The 15,887-nt window shown below is 41.3% G+C and overlaps 1 protein-coding gene across 1 annotated transcript in view; it reads left to right on the top strand.

Annotated features, from left to right (window-relative positions):
* LOC103514180 overlaps positions 1 to 15,736 on the top strand; it is a gene marked incomplete at its 5' end in the record, with an annotated part of 18,479 nt that extends 2,743 nt beyond the window's left edge. The window contains 3 exons of the mRNA XM_026827222.1: positions 11,244 to 11,335; positions 13,294 to 13,394; positions 14,631 to 15,736. Of these exons, the coding sequence (XP_026683023.1) occupies positions 11,244 to 11,335; positions 13,294 to 13,394; positions 14,631 to 15,214 (777 nt within the window). The remainder of the gene's footprint in view (positions 1 to 11,243; positions 11,336 to 13,293; positions 13,395 to 14,630) is intronic.
* Between the last annotated feature and the right edge of the window lie 151 nt (positions 15,737 to 15,887).

Raw genomic sequence — 15,887 nt, 5'->3', positions numbered from 1 at the left:
CCCTCTGTCAAACCTCTAAAAAAAAAAAAAAAAAAAAAAAACGTAATTTGTTCAGTGATAAAATGAAGGAGCGCGATAGCTCTCCGCCCCGCCTAATAATAATAGTGCTTATTTATACTGCTCGCATAGGACTGAAAAGTCCCTTTACTCCAGCAGTAGGCTACTACTATTATTGTGGTCAAATTCTCAAATTATTTTGAGGATAAAATTCCATACCTCGGCTGGGATTGAACCCACGCCCTCCTGTTTACCAGTCGAGTGCCTTGACCACTACACCACCGAGGTAGGTATGTAGAGGTAGATATCTAAACTCAGTCCTGACTTACCACTTATTTCATTGCGGTAAGACTACACCGCAGTTTATTGAATTTGGATCGTCGAATTTTTATGCGGGAAAACTGGTTCTTTAAATCTTCATCATTTGTTACGTGAAACGGTTCCTTTCCTCAACTCCTTCAATTTTATCATTATTATCGATATTGATTTGAATCTGACATAATCGTCGCGCCGCGTGTATAACCAAGATGGTACGCATGTTGTATGTGGAGGCCACAAACATGCCTAATTATGGTTGCCACAAAAATCCGCAAGGGGCGGGAACGAACCCGCGACCTAAGTGTTTGTAAAACAGGTGCTGCATTTTCCAATCTTACCAGAGCTGGTTCAAAATGATGAAGATCTGCTAAAAAATGAAGATCTGCATACGTACCTATGTCATAAAGTCATAAGAATTGAACAATATAGGTAGGTACTCGTAAACATAAGGCATAGATGCAACATCTTGCACCTGTTTTTATGACCCAGATGTCATATAAGTCATCACAAACGAAGCCATAAGTCACAGGCCATAAATAACATAAGCTAAAAATTTATGGAACAAATTGTCATAAAGTAGCGCCGCGTGTAACCAAGATGGTACGCATGTTGTATGTGGAGGCCACAAACATGCCTGATTATGGTTGCCACAAAAATCCGCAACGGGCGGGAACGAACCCGCGACCTAAGTGTTTGTAAAACTGGTGCTCCATTTTCCAATCTTACTAGAGCTGGTTCAAAAAGATGAAGATCTGCATACGTAGGTACTGTCATAAAGTCATAAGAATCGAACAATATAGGTACTCGTAAACATAAGGCACAGATGCAACATCTTGCACCTGTTTTTATGACCCAGATGTCATATAAGTCATCACAAATGAAGCCATAAGTCACAGGCCATAAATGACATAAGCTAAAAATCATAAGAATCGAACAATATAGGTACTCGTAAACATAAGGCACAGATGCAACATCTTGCACCTGTTTTTATGACCCAGATGTCATATAACATATAAGTCATCACAAATGAAGCCATAAGTCACAGGCCATAAATGACATGAGCTAAAAACTTATGGAACAAATTGTCATAAAGTACGATCACTAATGACATGAACACCTCTTGTTTACATAACTGTGGATCATTGTTTTGTACCTAATTATTTGTAAACAAGTGTAAACAATACCCTAATAAAAATAATTGTAAAATCACTCAATAAAAACAATAGTAAAATCACTCAATGGGTAGGTAGATCGGAAGGTAGCTCGACCGAAAAAATCTTCGTTCGCGCGCCTCCCGGCACGATTGATACACACATTTTGAATTCATTGTTTCAATGTGCTATCCTAAAGAGTTATTCAAACACATGCAGAAAGAATATTTGACTCTATCAGCATAGTTCGTAGGGTGATATGGAATTCCAATTGCTTAGCTACAGGGCCGTATCTGCAGGATTTTATTGAGGGGGGGGGGGAATCCAAACAGTGATATACCGGGGAAGGAGGGTGGATGGTTCAAATTTTCGGAGTCCGCCCCATAGTAAAGGAGCAAAAATAAAGCCCCAGGGGGGGAGGGGTAGGCCCTTTCACCCCCACCTACATACGGTCCTGCTTAGCTACACACATGTTGAAATAAGTATTGCTAGATTATTTTTAGGAACACCACCAGAAAGCCAACCCAGGGACTACGAGTAACAGACAAACAAATATAGGGGGCACGAACCCCTCATTTATGTAAAGTTAATTATGTATCTACATACCATGTCATTTCCCTCCCTCTATCTATGTAGATGTGTATAAAAAATAAATAAATGAACTGGACTGGACTGTAAATGTACATATACGTAAATGTAAATGCAGTTTCTTTGTGTTATTATGTCACAATTTTGGTGCTCACTGCAGCATTGTAGGATTTTCTCAATATCTCAATAATCCTAAAATGTTTATACCTACCATCCTGGGACCTGTCGCTATGCGCATTTATATGTCATAGCTACTCATTTTCCTCACGAGGCTGAGTGGGCCCCGCAACAGCCAGTCACGGCCCGTTCAGTTGCACACCGGATGTTAAACGCTTGGGTGAACTTGGACACAAGAAGGAAAATGGGATCCCTAATGATGATAATATTAATTATGATATTAACGTGGCTATTGTTAGGATAATGAACATTACCTAGACGTCCTAGACAAAAACATTACCTACAGAAAGAAAACTATACGGTCAGCCAGAGCATTCTCTAGCCTACTCTACCTCAAAACTCGACTGTTTAGTGTCAAAATATAAATATAACTTTCTGACGGTAAACGGCCTTTCTGATTTTCTGGCCCATCTTGAAAAGAAGAAAAAAAAGGAAGAAGAAGAAGAAGAAGAAGAAGAAGAAGAAGAAGAAGAAAAAATCATTCAGTTAGAAAAGAAGAACAATATGGTCAGACAAAACAGGAACAATAAAAAACCATTCAAACTACAATAGTAGAATGACACTACTGGTAATGTCTCTAATGATGTCCAATAAGAAGATCAAGATAATTGTCAGAGAGACATCCTGCCAGTTTTTGCTGACCTACATTGTTTTTTACGTCAAACTATAAAACTGACCTCTTTTATCAAACCAAATAAAAGTACCTAACTAAATAACCAAATAAAAGTACCTGTCTCATTAAATCAAATGAAAATATTGGATATACAAAAATCGTGATTGGCTAATTAAAAATTCATTAACGACTTTTTTAAGAGGTTTAATAGAGGAAACTGTAACGGCTAAGGTCTTATCGTCCCGAAATCGAAGAGAGAAAGAAGGCAGGATAGGAGATAGCCAGCCGTTCCGAGAACGAACCTTATCTTTTCAGGATAAAATCCGGCCCGGGCGGAAATCGAACCCGCGGCCTAGCGCTTACAAGGCAGACGCACTTACAAGTGCGTCTGGAAAAGACAGACGCGCTATCAACCAAGCTAACTAGGCTGGCATGAATAACTGGAAGGTACAGAAAGTACTACATATATTATTATGTTACCTCTACCAGCCACATTCCCCTGATTGGTACTTTATGTATTGCCAAATTTTAGATGGGCGAAACCACTCAGCCACCTTCCTCTCATTCTGTTCGATTTTCTACACTTCCCTCTCGAAATGCAAAACCAACTCCAAGAACAATAGACTGTCTAACAATAGAATAGAATATACTTAGAGAAGCAGCAAATGCAAAGTGTCATTAGTGTCGTGAATAATTTGGAAATAAGCAGTGGCGGGTCGTGAGATTTTCAAAAGGGGAAACTATAAGCCCACTTGCCACATCAGGTTGCCCGTGCTTCGCCACGGAAAAGTGATCATAACTCGAGATCGGTTTGGATTTCGGCAAAATCCTCTCTATTTGCACGTCTAGAAGAACATATTTGGTAATTTGGTATATTCCTACCAAATTTCAGCATTCTACATATGTATTAGGTGCTGCGGCTCTGATGATAGAGCGACCAGTGTGTGCATTAGTGGGTGAAAGAATTTCTCTTTTATACAACAGTAAAGATATGTATGGTGATCTTAAAATACAAGTTCAATAATCACTTATTATTTTCGGTAGGTGGTAAGTAGGGGGGGAGTAAAAAATAGTAGAAAGGAAGGAAAGCGGTGATCCCCCTGGCTTCTATGGAACACACGCTACTATGAAGAATTGCCAAATGGGAGACGGACCATGGTACTTTGTCATGCTAGTCACCCACGGACCGTCATGTCCTTATGTTCATACATGACATATTCATGTTCAGAGACATAACTCCTGCACTAGAACACAAGGTCAGAACAATCCGTACTGATCATAGTGATGTGATGTACATGTGAGTCTGAGAACTAGAACTTGGTCTTTGATGTTTGGTTCAGACTACTTCAGACTGGTGTAGTGGACTTCTGAAATTGAAATTTGATAGTTCGATTCCCGCCTGGGGAGAATTTTGTCCTGAACATGTAAGGTTCGTTCTGGGAATGGATGTAGCTTCCTCCTATCTTTCTCTCTTCGGGACGATAAGACCTTAGCAGTTACAGTTCCCTCTGTCAGGCCTTCTGAATGATAAGACCTTAGCAGTTACAGTTCCCTCTATCAGGCCTTCTCAATGATAAGACCTTAGCAGTTACAGTTCCCTCTATCAGGCCTTCTGAATGATAAGACCTTAGCAGTTACAGTTCCCTCTATCAGGCCTTCTGAATGATAAGACCTTAGCAGTCACAGTTCCCTCTATCAAACCTTCTGAATGATAAGACCTTAGCAGTTACAGTTCCCTCTATCAGACCTTCTGAATTATAAGACCTTAGCAGTTACAGTTCCCTCTATCAAACTTTCCGAATGATAAGACCTTAGCAGTTACAGTTCCCTCTATCAAACTTTCCGAATGATAAGACCTTAGCAGTTACAGTTCCCTCTATCAAACTTTCCGAATGATAAGACCTTAGCAGTTACAGAAGCCAGCCGTTCCGAGAACGAACATTATCCCATCAGGATAAAATCCACCCCGGGCGGGAATCAAACCCGCGGCCTAGCGCTTACAAGGCAGACGCGCTACCAACTAAGCTAACTGACCCTATAACTTTGAAACTCAGATGGACAGTTATTAAAAGAGAAACTGCATTGGACTGGAATGTTACTGGACGCCAATGGTATTTACACTAGGCCAGTAGCTGGGTAAATGTAATTCATCCAGTGTTCCTGTTACAGATACCTTTGAACCTACATATAATGATTCTCCACCAAGATGGAATCTTCCTTCAATAGATACCTACGTGATTCGGTTGATGTTCACGGATACAGTCATTTCTGTCACATCTCAAACCAGAGTCATTCACTTCTAGCTACATCTAAATGATTTGGTTTAGCCACAAGCATAGGTACCTATTATCTAGATTTGTGATTTTCTGATTCTTTGATTCAACTGGATCATTGAAAACCAGTGGACCGACAAATTGGTGACATATTTCAGGGATGCTGACAGCAAGGTTACACAGAGGACACATGGAGAGAAAGACAGAATCATAAGGAATGATAGTACTGCCGGCACCGTATCAATGATTTCATTTTCGCGATTTTTCATTCACTTCTAGCTAGGACCTCGGGAGCATAGAAAGATTTTCGCGTCAATAATTTCATTTTCGCGATTTTTCATTCACTTCTAGCTAGGACCTAGGGAGCATAGAAAGATTTTCGCGAAATCCTTTCTTATTACACTCCTAGACCATAAAAGGAATATTTCTACCAAATTTCAGCTTTCTAGGTGTTGTGGTTCAGGAGATAGAGCGGTCAGTGTGTGAATTGTGAATGGATCTTGATTTCATAATATAAGATTTAAGATTCAAACTCCAAAAGAGCGCGGACCTGTATTCTAGGTGTTGTGGTTCAGGAGTTAAAGCGATCAGTGTGTGAAATGTGAATGGATCTTGATTTTATAATATAAGAAGATTTAAGATTCAAACTCAAAAGAGCGCGGACTACAGGTACATGATTAATTTAAATAAATTCCCACACGGACTCAAACTGCTAGAGATTGACTAGGTAAGTGCTTCTATGCTCCCTATAGGTCCTAATCTAACATGCTGGTCCTAGGTATTCCCTAATCTGCTGATTATGCTGGTACACATTAAACTCCTTAACTCTCACTTTCTTTACAAATATCAGGGACGGTCACAGAAGGGTTCATCCAGCCCCATTTGCCGCAGGTACGGGCTCCTCACACGGGTGGACGGGACAGGAACCATCAGTCTCCTTCCCTCAAAAAAGGGAAAATAAAATACGCGTACCTACCTAAAGTGCCAAACACTTAACCAGCACGGATACGTTCCGTTTCCGTTCCGTCACCTTGCGTCTAGCTTGTTCCATATCACTTTACATTGGATCAAATGCACGACACATCCAGAGCGGAGATGGTACGTATCCGTGACGGACAAGTATGCGTAGACCCTAATTCGGCTAAAACTATGTAGTAACCTGCCTCGGTGGCAACTCTCACTTTCTTTACAAATATCAGGGACGGTCACAGAAGGGTTCATCCAGCCCCATTTGCCGCAGGTACGGGCTCCTCACACGGGAGGACGGGACAGGAACCATCAGTCTCCTTCCCTCAAAAAAGGGAAAATAAAATACGCGTACCTACCTAAAGGGCCAAACACTTAACCAGCACGGATACGTTCCGTTTCCGTTCCGTCACCTTGCGTCTAGCTTGTTCCATATTACTTTTCATTGGATCAAATGCACGACATATCCAGAGCGGAGACGGTACGTATCCGTGACGGATAAGTATATGCGTAGACCCTAATTCGGCTAAAACTATGTAGTAACCTACCTCGGTGGCGTAGTGGCCAAGACGCTCGCCTGGTAAACAGGAGGGTGTGGGTTCTATCTTCAACCTTATCCTTCTTTAACACTTCGCGCTGTCTGGCTCAGTAATCTGAGGTTGCTTTCAAAGTAACTTATCCAAACATCATCTACAATTCTACATAAACATAGTTAGAAAGTACGGATTAGCATACAGCTGGCTTATCCGAGATTTGGAAATTGTGAATGAAAGCTGTGACTGCTGAAAAAGAGTTAAAGAAAGTGCTTAGTGGACCGTACGTTGGATTAATTTTGAGAGATATAATATACATTTAAGTTAGATATAAGTAATCTGAAGATCAGAATAATAAATATCAAATTTCGATCTAACCACGTACAGTTAAATAATCAAATTAGATATGTCTGTAGTAGAATGTGAAACCTATATGAAGAGAATGTGAATAATGAGAATAAGTAAATACCTAATTTGTACGAGCATACAACCAATCTATGAGTAGGTATGGTAAAAAAATGTACCTACATAGGTACATCTATTCCTATTGGAAGGAAAATTTCGGCAGATTAAAAATGGACCCGCTCGGTCCTGGGATTTAAGGAACTCATGAACCAAATTTCATCAACATCGGAGCAGGCAATCGCGATTTACGGTCGATTAAATGCAAATCAGTCGAAAGATAGTTTGGTCTACCTTTTGGTCAATAATACATTACACTCATTACAGCATCTTTCCACCTTCTCCAGTTATAAATTACCCAGAGGAACACAACTAGAGTTTCTCATAACAGTCATAACTATAATATCACGAATCAATAAACTGAATGTTAAACTCTGAAATGATGGCGATTCTTCTAAAACGATTCTAGAGAGAAAATTTCACTTTTTACTTCACAGCAAACAAGATGAAGTGGTCTAAACCGATCTGGAGATGCGAAGAAAGTCGATCTGGTAATTCTTAGACTAAACTACAGTAGAACCTCGATTATTTCAACTAATTAGGACCAGGGGTAGTTGAAATGATCGAGGTTAAAATTATCACTTTCCATGATCTTTTCCTCTGATAAGATAGGATATCCTTTGAAAAATAGAAAAAAAACACTGGATTTTGGAGTTGAAATAATATATAATTGAAATAATCGAGGTTCTAATCATCAGCAGAAACATAGAAACGTTATGATAATAATATTAATCATAGGTATTCATAATTATCATCATCAGTATTATGATTATTACAATCAGCATTATGATTATTCATCATTCTGATTATGATTATCAGTCTATTTTCAATTCAAAATAGAAGGAGGAAATGGTTTTTTTTTATTATTATGGAGAAGTTGTAAAGCCACAGGTCCGATTAGTGAAAGGTAGTTTTGATGACAGAATGTTGGTCGTGCCAATGATCAAAAACAAAATTATGGCGATTCCTTCTTGGTCGACACAAACTTTAAGCAGCGTGCACCATCAGAGACAACGACCAATCTACGTATACCTACGTCGAATAATTGTAGACAGCTTGAATCGATGAAATAGAAAACACAAAAGACTGTGCAGTCCGTGCATCGACGCGATGGTCAATCGACCAAGTGTGAACGCTACTTTAGGATGATTCTTTCGTGTTCTAGACGAGGATCAGTTACATATCAAACTGTTCTTGTCAGTAAACTCCTTTTTATGAAAGACGAACCTACCTATTGGAAAATTGAAATCAAGTCTGAAAAATGTCGAAAAAAAGTTTTTTGCTTTCTAATTCCACGGTCATTGTACTTGCGTCTGTTGCAGGAGGTCGCGGGATCATGCTCCCGGCGGTGGTTGGTTTCCTGGTCTCCTATCTAGTCAGTCAAGTGTCCTCACATGGGCGTCTCATTGAGCCACCTTCCCGTGCTTCCATGTGGAGGTAAGTCGAACAATAGGAACGGGTGAGGCCAGCCACTCCCTATCAGGTAGACTTGACAGGTGGATCTTTTCAGCCATACCTGTCAGGTCTACTTCTACCTGATAGTGCGTGTGCTCATCAGGGATCAGGTAGATCTGAGAGGCGGACCTGATCAGGTGTACCTGTCAGGTCAACTTGATTTACTTGATAGTGAGTGGCTGGCTAAAAACAGAAGAACTTCACCCAGCATTCTCACATTAACCTCACTCAGCCTGAGTTGGGCTGGAAAACGCTAGTAATATGCGATTACCCACATAATCACCCTTCAATGATCCATTAGAAACGGATGCATTCAACATGCTATATCATTTGTGGCTTTACTACGACTTGTATTCATAGTACACTACCTTCCAGCAGCTTGGTCTTAAGGAGTGTCCACACATAGTCGACCCCGTCGATCGACGCGATGTCAACTGAAACCGTACGCTGCATCGACAACATAGATTCACCTCTTCATATCGTCAATCGACGGCGTCAACTATGTATGGACACAGCTCTACAACCTTGTCTTTCGACAAATCGTTCGTGTGTATTGTAAGTTTGCGCAGATTTCAAGTCTGAAGCTTGTCTCATGTCTCACATAGGAAGCCTGCAAAACCAAACCTTATGAAAATGATAGAGACCATCTGTAGATAGACTGTATATCATTTTCATAGGTATGGTTTTGTAGGCGACTACGCGCTACGCGCTACTGAAAGTGGCTCATGTGCGCTTCCGATGTGAGACAAGCCTGAAACTTACCGTTCCCAAGTACGCTCGTAGGAGCTTAACTCATCCTCTAGGGCTGTTTGCCCCTACACCTAAGCCTCGGATTGGGCTTTTTGTGTATAAAATGTGTATCACACATGTGTATCACATGTACGATCAGTCAAAAGACAAAGTTGTGACATGTGACACCAACTTAGAAGATAAGTCTGCAGACAAATCTTACCGTGTGTACCGGTCTTTAGCTTCACGCGTGTTCAACTTTCGATTTTAACGTTATTTATAGACTAGGACCTTGTCACAAAGAAGTCCTACCAATTCTGGGCTCTTCGGAGTTTAAAATTCAACTCAAGTTCGCCTGAAATGCATCTTACGTGATGGTTTTTGGGTCCTGGCCAAATAAACGTTGATGTTAACCTATGACTATCAAAATTATGGTATCTATTTAGTGGGTTACTTTATGAGGTAAGGGTTTAGGGTGTGTCCCATTTGGAGAGGGTGCTTTAGAGGGTGTCTAATGTGTCCCATTTAGTGAGGGTGCTCCCATTTGGTGAGGGTGCTTTAGAGGAGGAGGCTGACCTTTCACAACTGTCCCCTGCCTTTACAGAGTAGAAAAAGTGCAAACTTCGCTCAAAATCGACCCAAAATTACTGATTTATGTTGAACTGATCTCAAGGTGCGGCACAGTCTAGAGATTTTTAGAGTCTAGAAAGGGGCTTTTCATTCCTATCCCGAAAGTACCTGGGAATAATTCAGAGACCAACAATTTCAGCATGAACCTTTGTCCCAGACCTAAACAATAAAGCGGTGCAAGATTCAATGGCTGAGCTGAGGGTTGAAGGGACTACTTGACCAGCATGACCTACAAATGGCCTTTAACAAATCTAGATCACCGAGGTTATCTTCAAATGAATCAATCAACCCGTCCCGGACGAAATTTATCCTAAATCGATAAGGTTTGTCTCGGAAAGATTGGCCTGTCCTCCGGAAGCACAGGTGAGTAATCTATAAAAACCTTTGTGAGCGCTAGGTTGCGGGTTCGATACCTGTCCGGGGCGAACTTTATCCTCAGCAGATGAGGTTCGCTTTTGGAAAGTCTGACTTTCTCTTACCCTGTCCTCCTTCTCTCTTCGAGTTCGGTACGATGAGACCTTTGCAGTTAGCAGTTCCCTCTCTCCTTCTTCTTTTTTTTTAGTGTTTTTTCCCCCTTCAAGTTGCAATTATATCAAAAGCCTCTTCCTTCTCCGGCATTGACTGACAGTCCGGAGAGTGTTGACTCCTTTATCAGTTATCTGAAAGCTATCAAGTTGTACAACATGATCTAATCCACCTAAGGAGTCGGCGCGAACGACCTTTTAACTAGAGTTGAAGCGCCTTATAGGGAAAAAAGCCTTTTGTTAAAAAAAAACATTTTTTTTTTAATTTCAGCCTCGGCCGCATGAGGCCGGCGGGAAGTACGCGAACGGCATCATCGTGCGCAAGTACCGCGCAGGGTCCGCGTTCACCATTCGCGTTGAACTGACCGCCAACCATCGTGGCTATTTCGAGTTCCGCCTGTGTCCGCACAACCGCCCCAAGGTAGTAATAATATTCATATTTCATTGTTGTTTTCGAGATAGTGATTTTGTATCTGCCTCGGTAGCGTAGTGGTCAAGACGCTCGCCTGGTAAACAGGTGGGCGTGGGTTCGATCCCAGCCGAGGTATGGAATTTATCCTCATTTATTTGAGAATTTGACCACATAATAATGGAGCTCTCGGGGTGGTTGCCTTCCACTCAAGAGTCTATTATTATTTCTTTATTCTTTTCCATTTCGTTCTTATTGTCTATCCTTTTAAGCTCCTCTGGTAAACCATTTAGTAATGATGGAATTTGATACTTATAATGTAGTTTCTCCATATCTGTTTCTTATGTTGGGTATAATGTAGGTATTGTTGGTTTCTTGTGCTATATGGTGTCTCTAGTAATTGTTATGGTGTCTCTAGGTGGCGGCTACACAGGAGTGTCTGGACAAGTACGTGCTGAAGCGAGGCAAGATGAGTACGCGGGAGCCGGATGATGTGTACCACGAGACGAGGTGAGAACCGGTTGTGATGGAGCGAACGAAGTGAGGTCTGAATTTTAACTTGACCATCTTTCCTTTTTTTCGTCTTCAAATTAAATTGATCCCAAGGGCAAGGAAAACCCAGGTCCTTGACAAATGGAGTGTGTCTGAAGACTCTTCAGAGTCTGTGATGTGTTCCAATGTTCTCACTCCTCTTTTAGAATTATCTATGGTTGCATCACAACTATTATCGTCACTGTATAACTGTCATTTTTTTATGAGGGGGTTTTTAAATAATGCCCAACATTGGAGGACAAGGCTACTCGCCATTTCTCATTACCTTCACGCAGCTGAAGGGCTGGGAAAAGGCAGTAACCAGCAACACGCCCAGATGGTCACCCATTCGGATACTAACCATGCGTCACGCTACTTAACTTCAATGATCCACCACTCAAGAGTCTATTACTATTACTATTTTTGTTTAAAGAAAGTAAAAATTGTTGCGAACAGGGGTCCATTGTTGGAGCCCCGGCCCGGGGCCCGTCTGAGATCGTTCCTGATAGTGATAACAGATAACGCAAGCGCAGAAGGATAGGCATACCTTATCAAATAAAAGACCTTCACCAAAAATACACACACTTTCTTTCACACGCACATAATTACTCCAGACTACCTCGGAATCGAGCGAAATCGCTTTTGCCTTGTTCAACAAATAAGTTGCCATTGCCATGGTTGATTAGTTGGTCGACCGAAGTGACATCTAAGTTTTAACCTCTCTGATTTTCCTCGAGTTTGCTTAAGGCCCGTCCCCACTTGTCGGAAAAAGATCGTGTCGTGCGTAAGTGAGAACACTCATTTAAATTGCATTGCATACAAGGACATTTTGTGTCGTTCGGAAAAAAATCGTGTCGTGTGCAGTTGGAACTCTTTCATTTAAACTACATTGCCACGAATCATTAGGTTAAATTGAATATGCATAACAATTGAAGAGATTTATTCAAGAAGGTTCTAAAGAGCGCGTGGTTGAGCACTAGTGAAGATTGAACAAGGGCCTAGTTAATATCCGGATTTGTGACCATCTGGACAATCACGTACTGTTGAATTTTCCCACTCAGACTGGGTGAAATGTGAGAAGTCAGGTACCTAGATTATTGCCGAATGGATTATAAAAACTCGGTCCGTTACTAAAAACGGTAAGCAGATATTCAGTGCCGTTAAACTCATTAAAAAGGTCCTTTTCGAGGATCGATTTTTAACAGCGTTCCGCATTAGGAAAGCCCTTGGTTAAGCTGTTTTACCAGAAAAAAGGCTTAAGCAAGGTTATGTCTTTTTGTATTTTTATTTTATTTTATTTATTTAATTACATGCTAAGCATCACGGCCATGTGTGAGTCTTTTTGTATAAAAGTGTTCAATTACGAGATTATGCCTTCCAGGCCAGAGAACGTAATGATGTTATTCGTTCGCGAATCATCATCATCATTATCATCATTCTGATTATGATTATCAGTCTATTTTCAATTCAAAATAGAAGGAGGAAGGATAAAATCCGCCCCGGGCGGGAATCGAACCCGCGGCCTAGCGCTTACAAGGCAGACGCACTACCAACTAAGCTAAGTAAGCTGGCTTATTTCTTTTTCTTTCATAAGTTTGTCCACACATAATCGATTGACGAGGTGAAGAAGCGAATCTATGTTGTTGAGAAAATATACGGTTTCAGTCGACATCGATCGACGGGGTCGACTATATGTGCACACTTAATAAGATTGAATATGCTTTCTATTTTCCAGATTTTTGTAGCAATGAAACAACTGCTACATTGGACGCATGTGGTCTGTGTCGTAGCATGTCCATCCCGTAGTATGCCTCTCATCTAGACCAACCGTGCCCCAGTTGTTGAGAAAATATACGGTTTCAGTCGACATCGATCGACGGGCTCGACTATATGTGCACACTTAATAAGATTGAATACCTATGCTTTCTATTTCCCAGATTTTTCCCTGGCACAGAGAACAAGGTCTATGAGTTGAGGTACATGCTGCCACCTGATCTTACCTGTACGCAGTGTGTACTTCAGTGGAAATACATAGCTGGTAAGTAACTGCCTGGGGTAAAATTACATCCTGATGAAATGCATGGCTTTACCAGGGTAGGTAGTAGGTACTATGTTTCCACAAGAGCTCAGTTGCTGCTGTTGTGGGTGTGTACTTCAGTGGAAATACATAGCTGGTAAGTAACTGCCTGGGGTAAAATTACATCCTGATGAAATGCATGGCTTTACCAGGGTACTAGGTATGTTTCCACAAGAGCTCAGTTGCTGCTGTTGTGGAGTAGCAGTGGTTGTTTATAACGGCTGCTGTCCTGTAGCAGTAGTAGCGACCGGTGAAGCCCAAGGTAACCTGGGCCGAGGAGTAGTATAATTCTATTGGGGTAAAATTGCATAGTGAATTGCTCAAGTATTGACGTAAAATTGGAAACAGATGAAATGAGTGATTGGTAAATTACAGTCGAACCTGTCTAAGTGGGAATCCAAGGGACCAACAATTTTTTCCCACTTATCCAGGTTTCCCAGTTAAAAAAATGTCCTACTTAGAGAGGTTGCCATGAAGGGGCCAAGATTTTTTTCTCAGTTATCCAGGTCAGTCGAACCTGTCTAAGTGGGAATCCAAGGGACCAACAATTTTTTCCCACTTATCCAGGTTTCCCAGTTAAAAAAGTGTCCTACTTACAGAGGTTGCCATGAAGGGGCCAAGATTTTTTTCCCAGTTATCCAGGTTTCCACTTGGACGAGTCCCACTTAGACAGGTTCGATTGTAATTGCTTTTGAAATAGACATCAGCATGAAGTAATCATAAAGATATGGACTACTCACGAGATGACGTAAATCAAGTTGAACTTCCGTTTCATTATTATTTTTTTTTTTGTAATTTATTTGCATCAATAAATAATAATAATAGTGATAACAATGATAACAGTTATAGCATTATTAGATTATTACCCTTTAATCTAAGCCAATTTTGATGCCAAAATATTTACCAAATGCTGCCAAAATAACGTCCCAATCACGTGGTCAATTGAACATAGAGAAAGAATCAATAACAATTTATTGATGAGCTGCCCAAAGTTTGGGTTACCAAGTGACATAGCATACTACTCAAACAGAATTGTGAGCTTTTTATGTGAGTTTTCAATATTCATTATATCCTCTCAGCTCTCACTGATTTCACTCAACTAACGAATTCCCTTCTCTTCCAGGTAATAACTGGGGTAACTGCCCCAACGGGACAGGCGCCGTTTTCACTCAACTAACGAATTCCCTTCTCTTCCAGGTAATAACTGGGGTAACTGCCCCAACGGGACAGGCGCCGTCGGCTGCGGGCCACAGGAAGAATTTCGCGCCTGCGCCGACATCCAAATCACCGACGGCAAAGGCTCCTCAGACGACACCCCCTATCCGACAGCCAAACCAACCCGTCGTCCCACAACGTCCAGACCTGTCACGGAGACCTCTGACACCACCACACCCGAGGAGTACATCGACAACGAGATCCCTGACGAGGACATTAGTAAGGAATCGTTCGGTTACCTTGGCGACGGGGTTGTCACTATGGCAACGATTTTGCTGGCGTTCGTCATCGCTTGCCTCATATTCCTCGCGATCTACGCTTACTACTACCACTTCCGCCAACCGAGTGGAAAATTGGGCGGCAGTTTGTGCGGCTCGCTTAAGACCCTCGTCGAATCTCTTTGGGATAGAGCGAGAGGCGTCCTCCTAACGGGCCGCAAGCTGGGGAAGGCGCCGTTGAACAATAACACGAGCGAGGCGAACGCGAACGCCGCCCCTGTGCCGCCGCCGCGGATTAAGAAAAACACGACCATCGGGTTCAAGGGCGTCCCGGATAATTTGATTTGAGGCATTGTGATGAGAGGCGAGAGAGCGAAACTTGAGAGCGAAACTTTATTCTGGAAGTGAGATTTGTGAGATATACTTTAGTGCTGTGAATATTCTATGTATGTAAATAATTTGATAAATGCCAAGTTGATAAATTGGTGCCCAGTTTAAAGTCTTGGTAGTCCATTGAATCGAAACGATTTCTTCATTCAAGCATCATTATTTGGGATGGCACAAAGAAATTACCTAGATAAAAATTGGTAGTAATTTACGTTTAATTAAATCGTCGATTGCAATCAATGTGTTAACCACAAGCGTGTTCATTAAAGTTCATGTGACCTAGATTCCAAGAGTATTGTGGGTAAAAACCTACATATGTTAGGTATCAGAATAACATTAATTAGTAATGACCTCTATTGGTACCTGGGTATGTTGACTTCGATTCAATCGCTTGATAAATTTCATTAGAAAAATTAATCTAATTTGATTAACTTTTAAACAAAAGCTTGTCATCTTAAGCATAATCTGAAGTAAAAGGTTGCCATCTCGAGGAAATAGATGGAAAAATTACACCGAAAACCGCCAAAAAGCGGTAAAATGCCGCCAACCGTTGCATCGGTCTTAACCAAAAGTTTCGTGTCGCATACTTGTCACATTTGACAGCTACATACCAAACTTCCAGTCTCTAGCTCTT

This window comes from Diaphorina citri, unplaced genomic scaffold (genome assembly GCF_000475195.1).
Source record: "Diaphorina citri unplaced genomic scaffold, Diaci psyllid genome assembly version 1.1 scaffold1098, whole genome shotgun sequence".
Taxonomy (NCBI): Eukaryota; Metazoa; Arthropoda; class Insecta; order Hemiptera; family Psyllidae; genus Diaphorina; species Diaphorina citri.
This window is presented reverse-complemented; position numbering and strand designations above follow the sequence as displayed.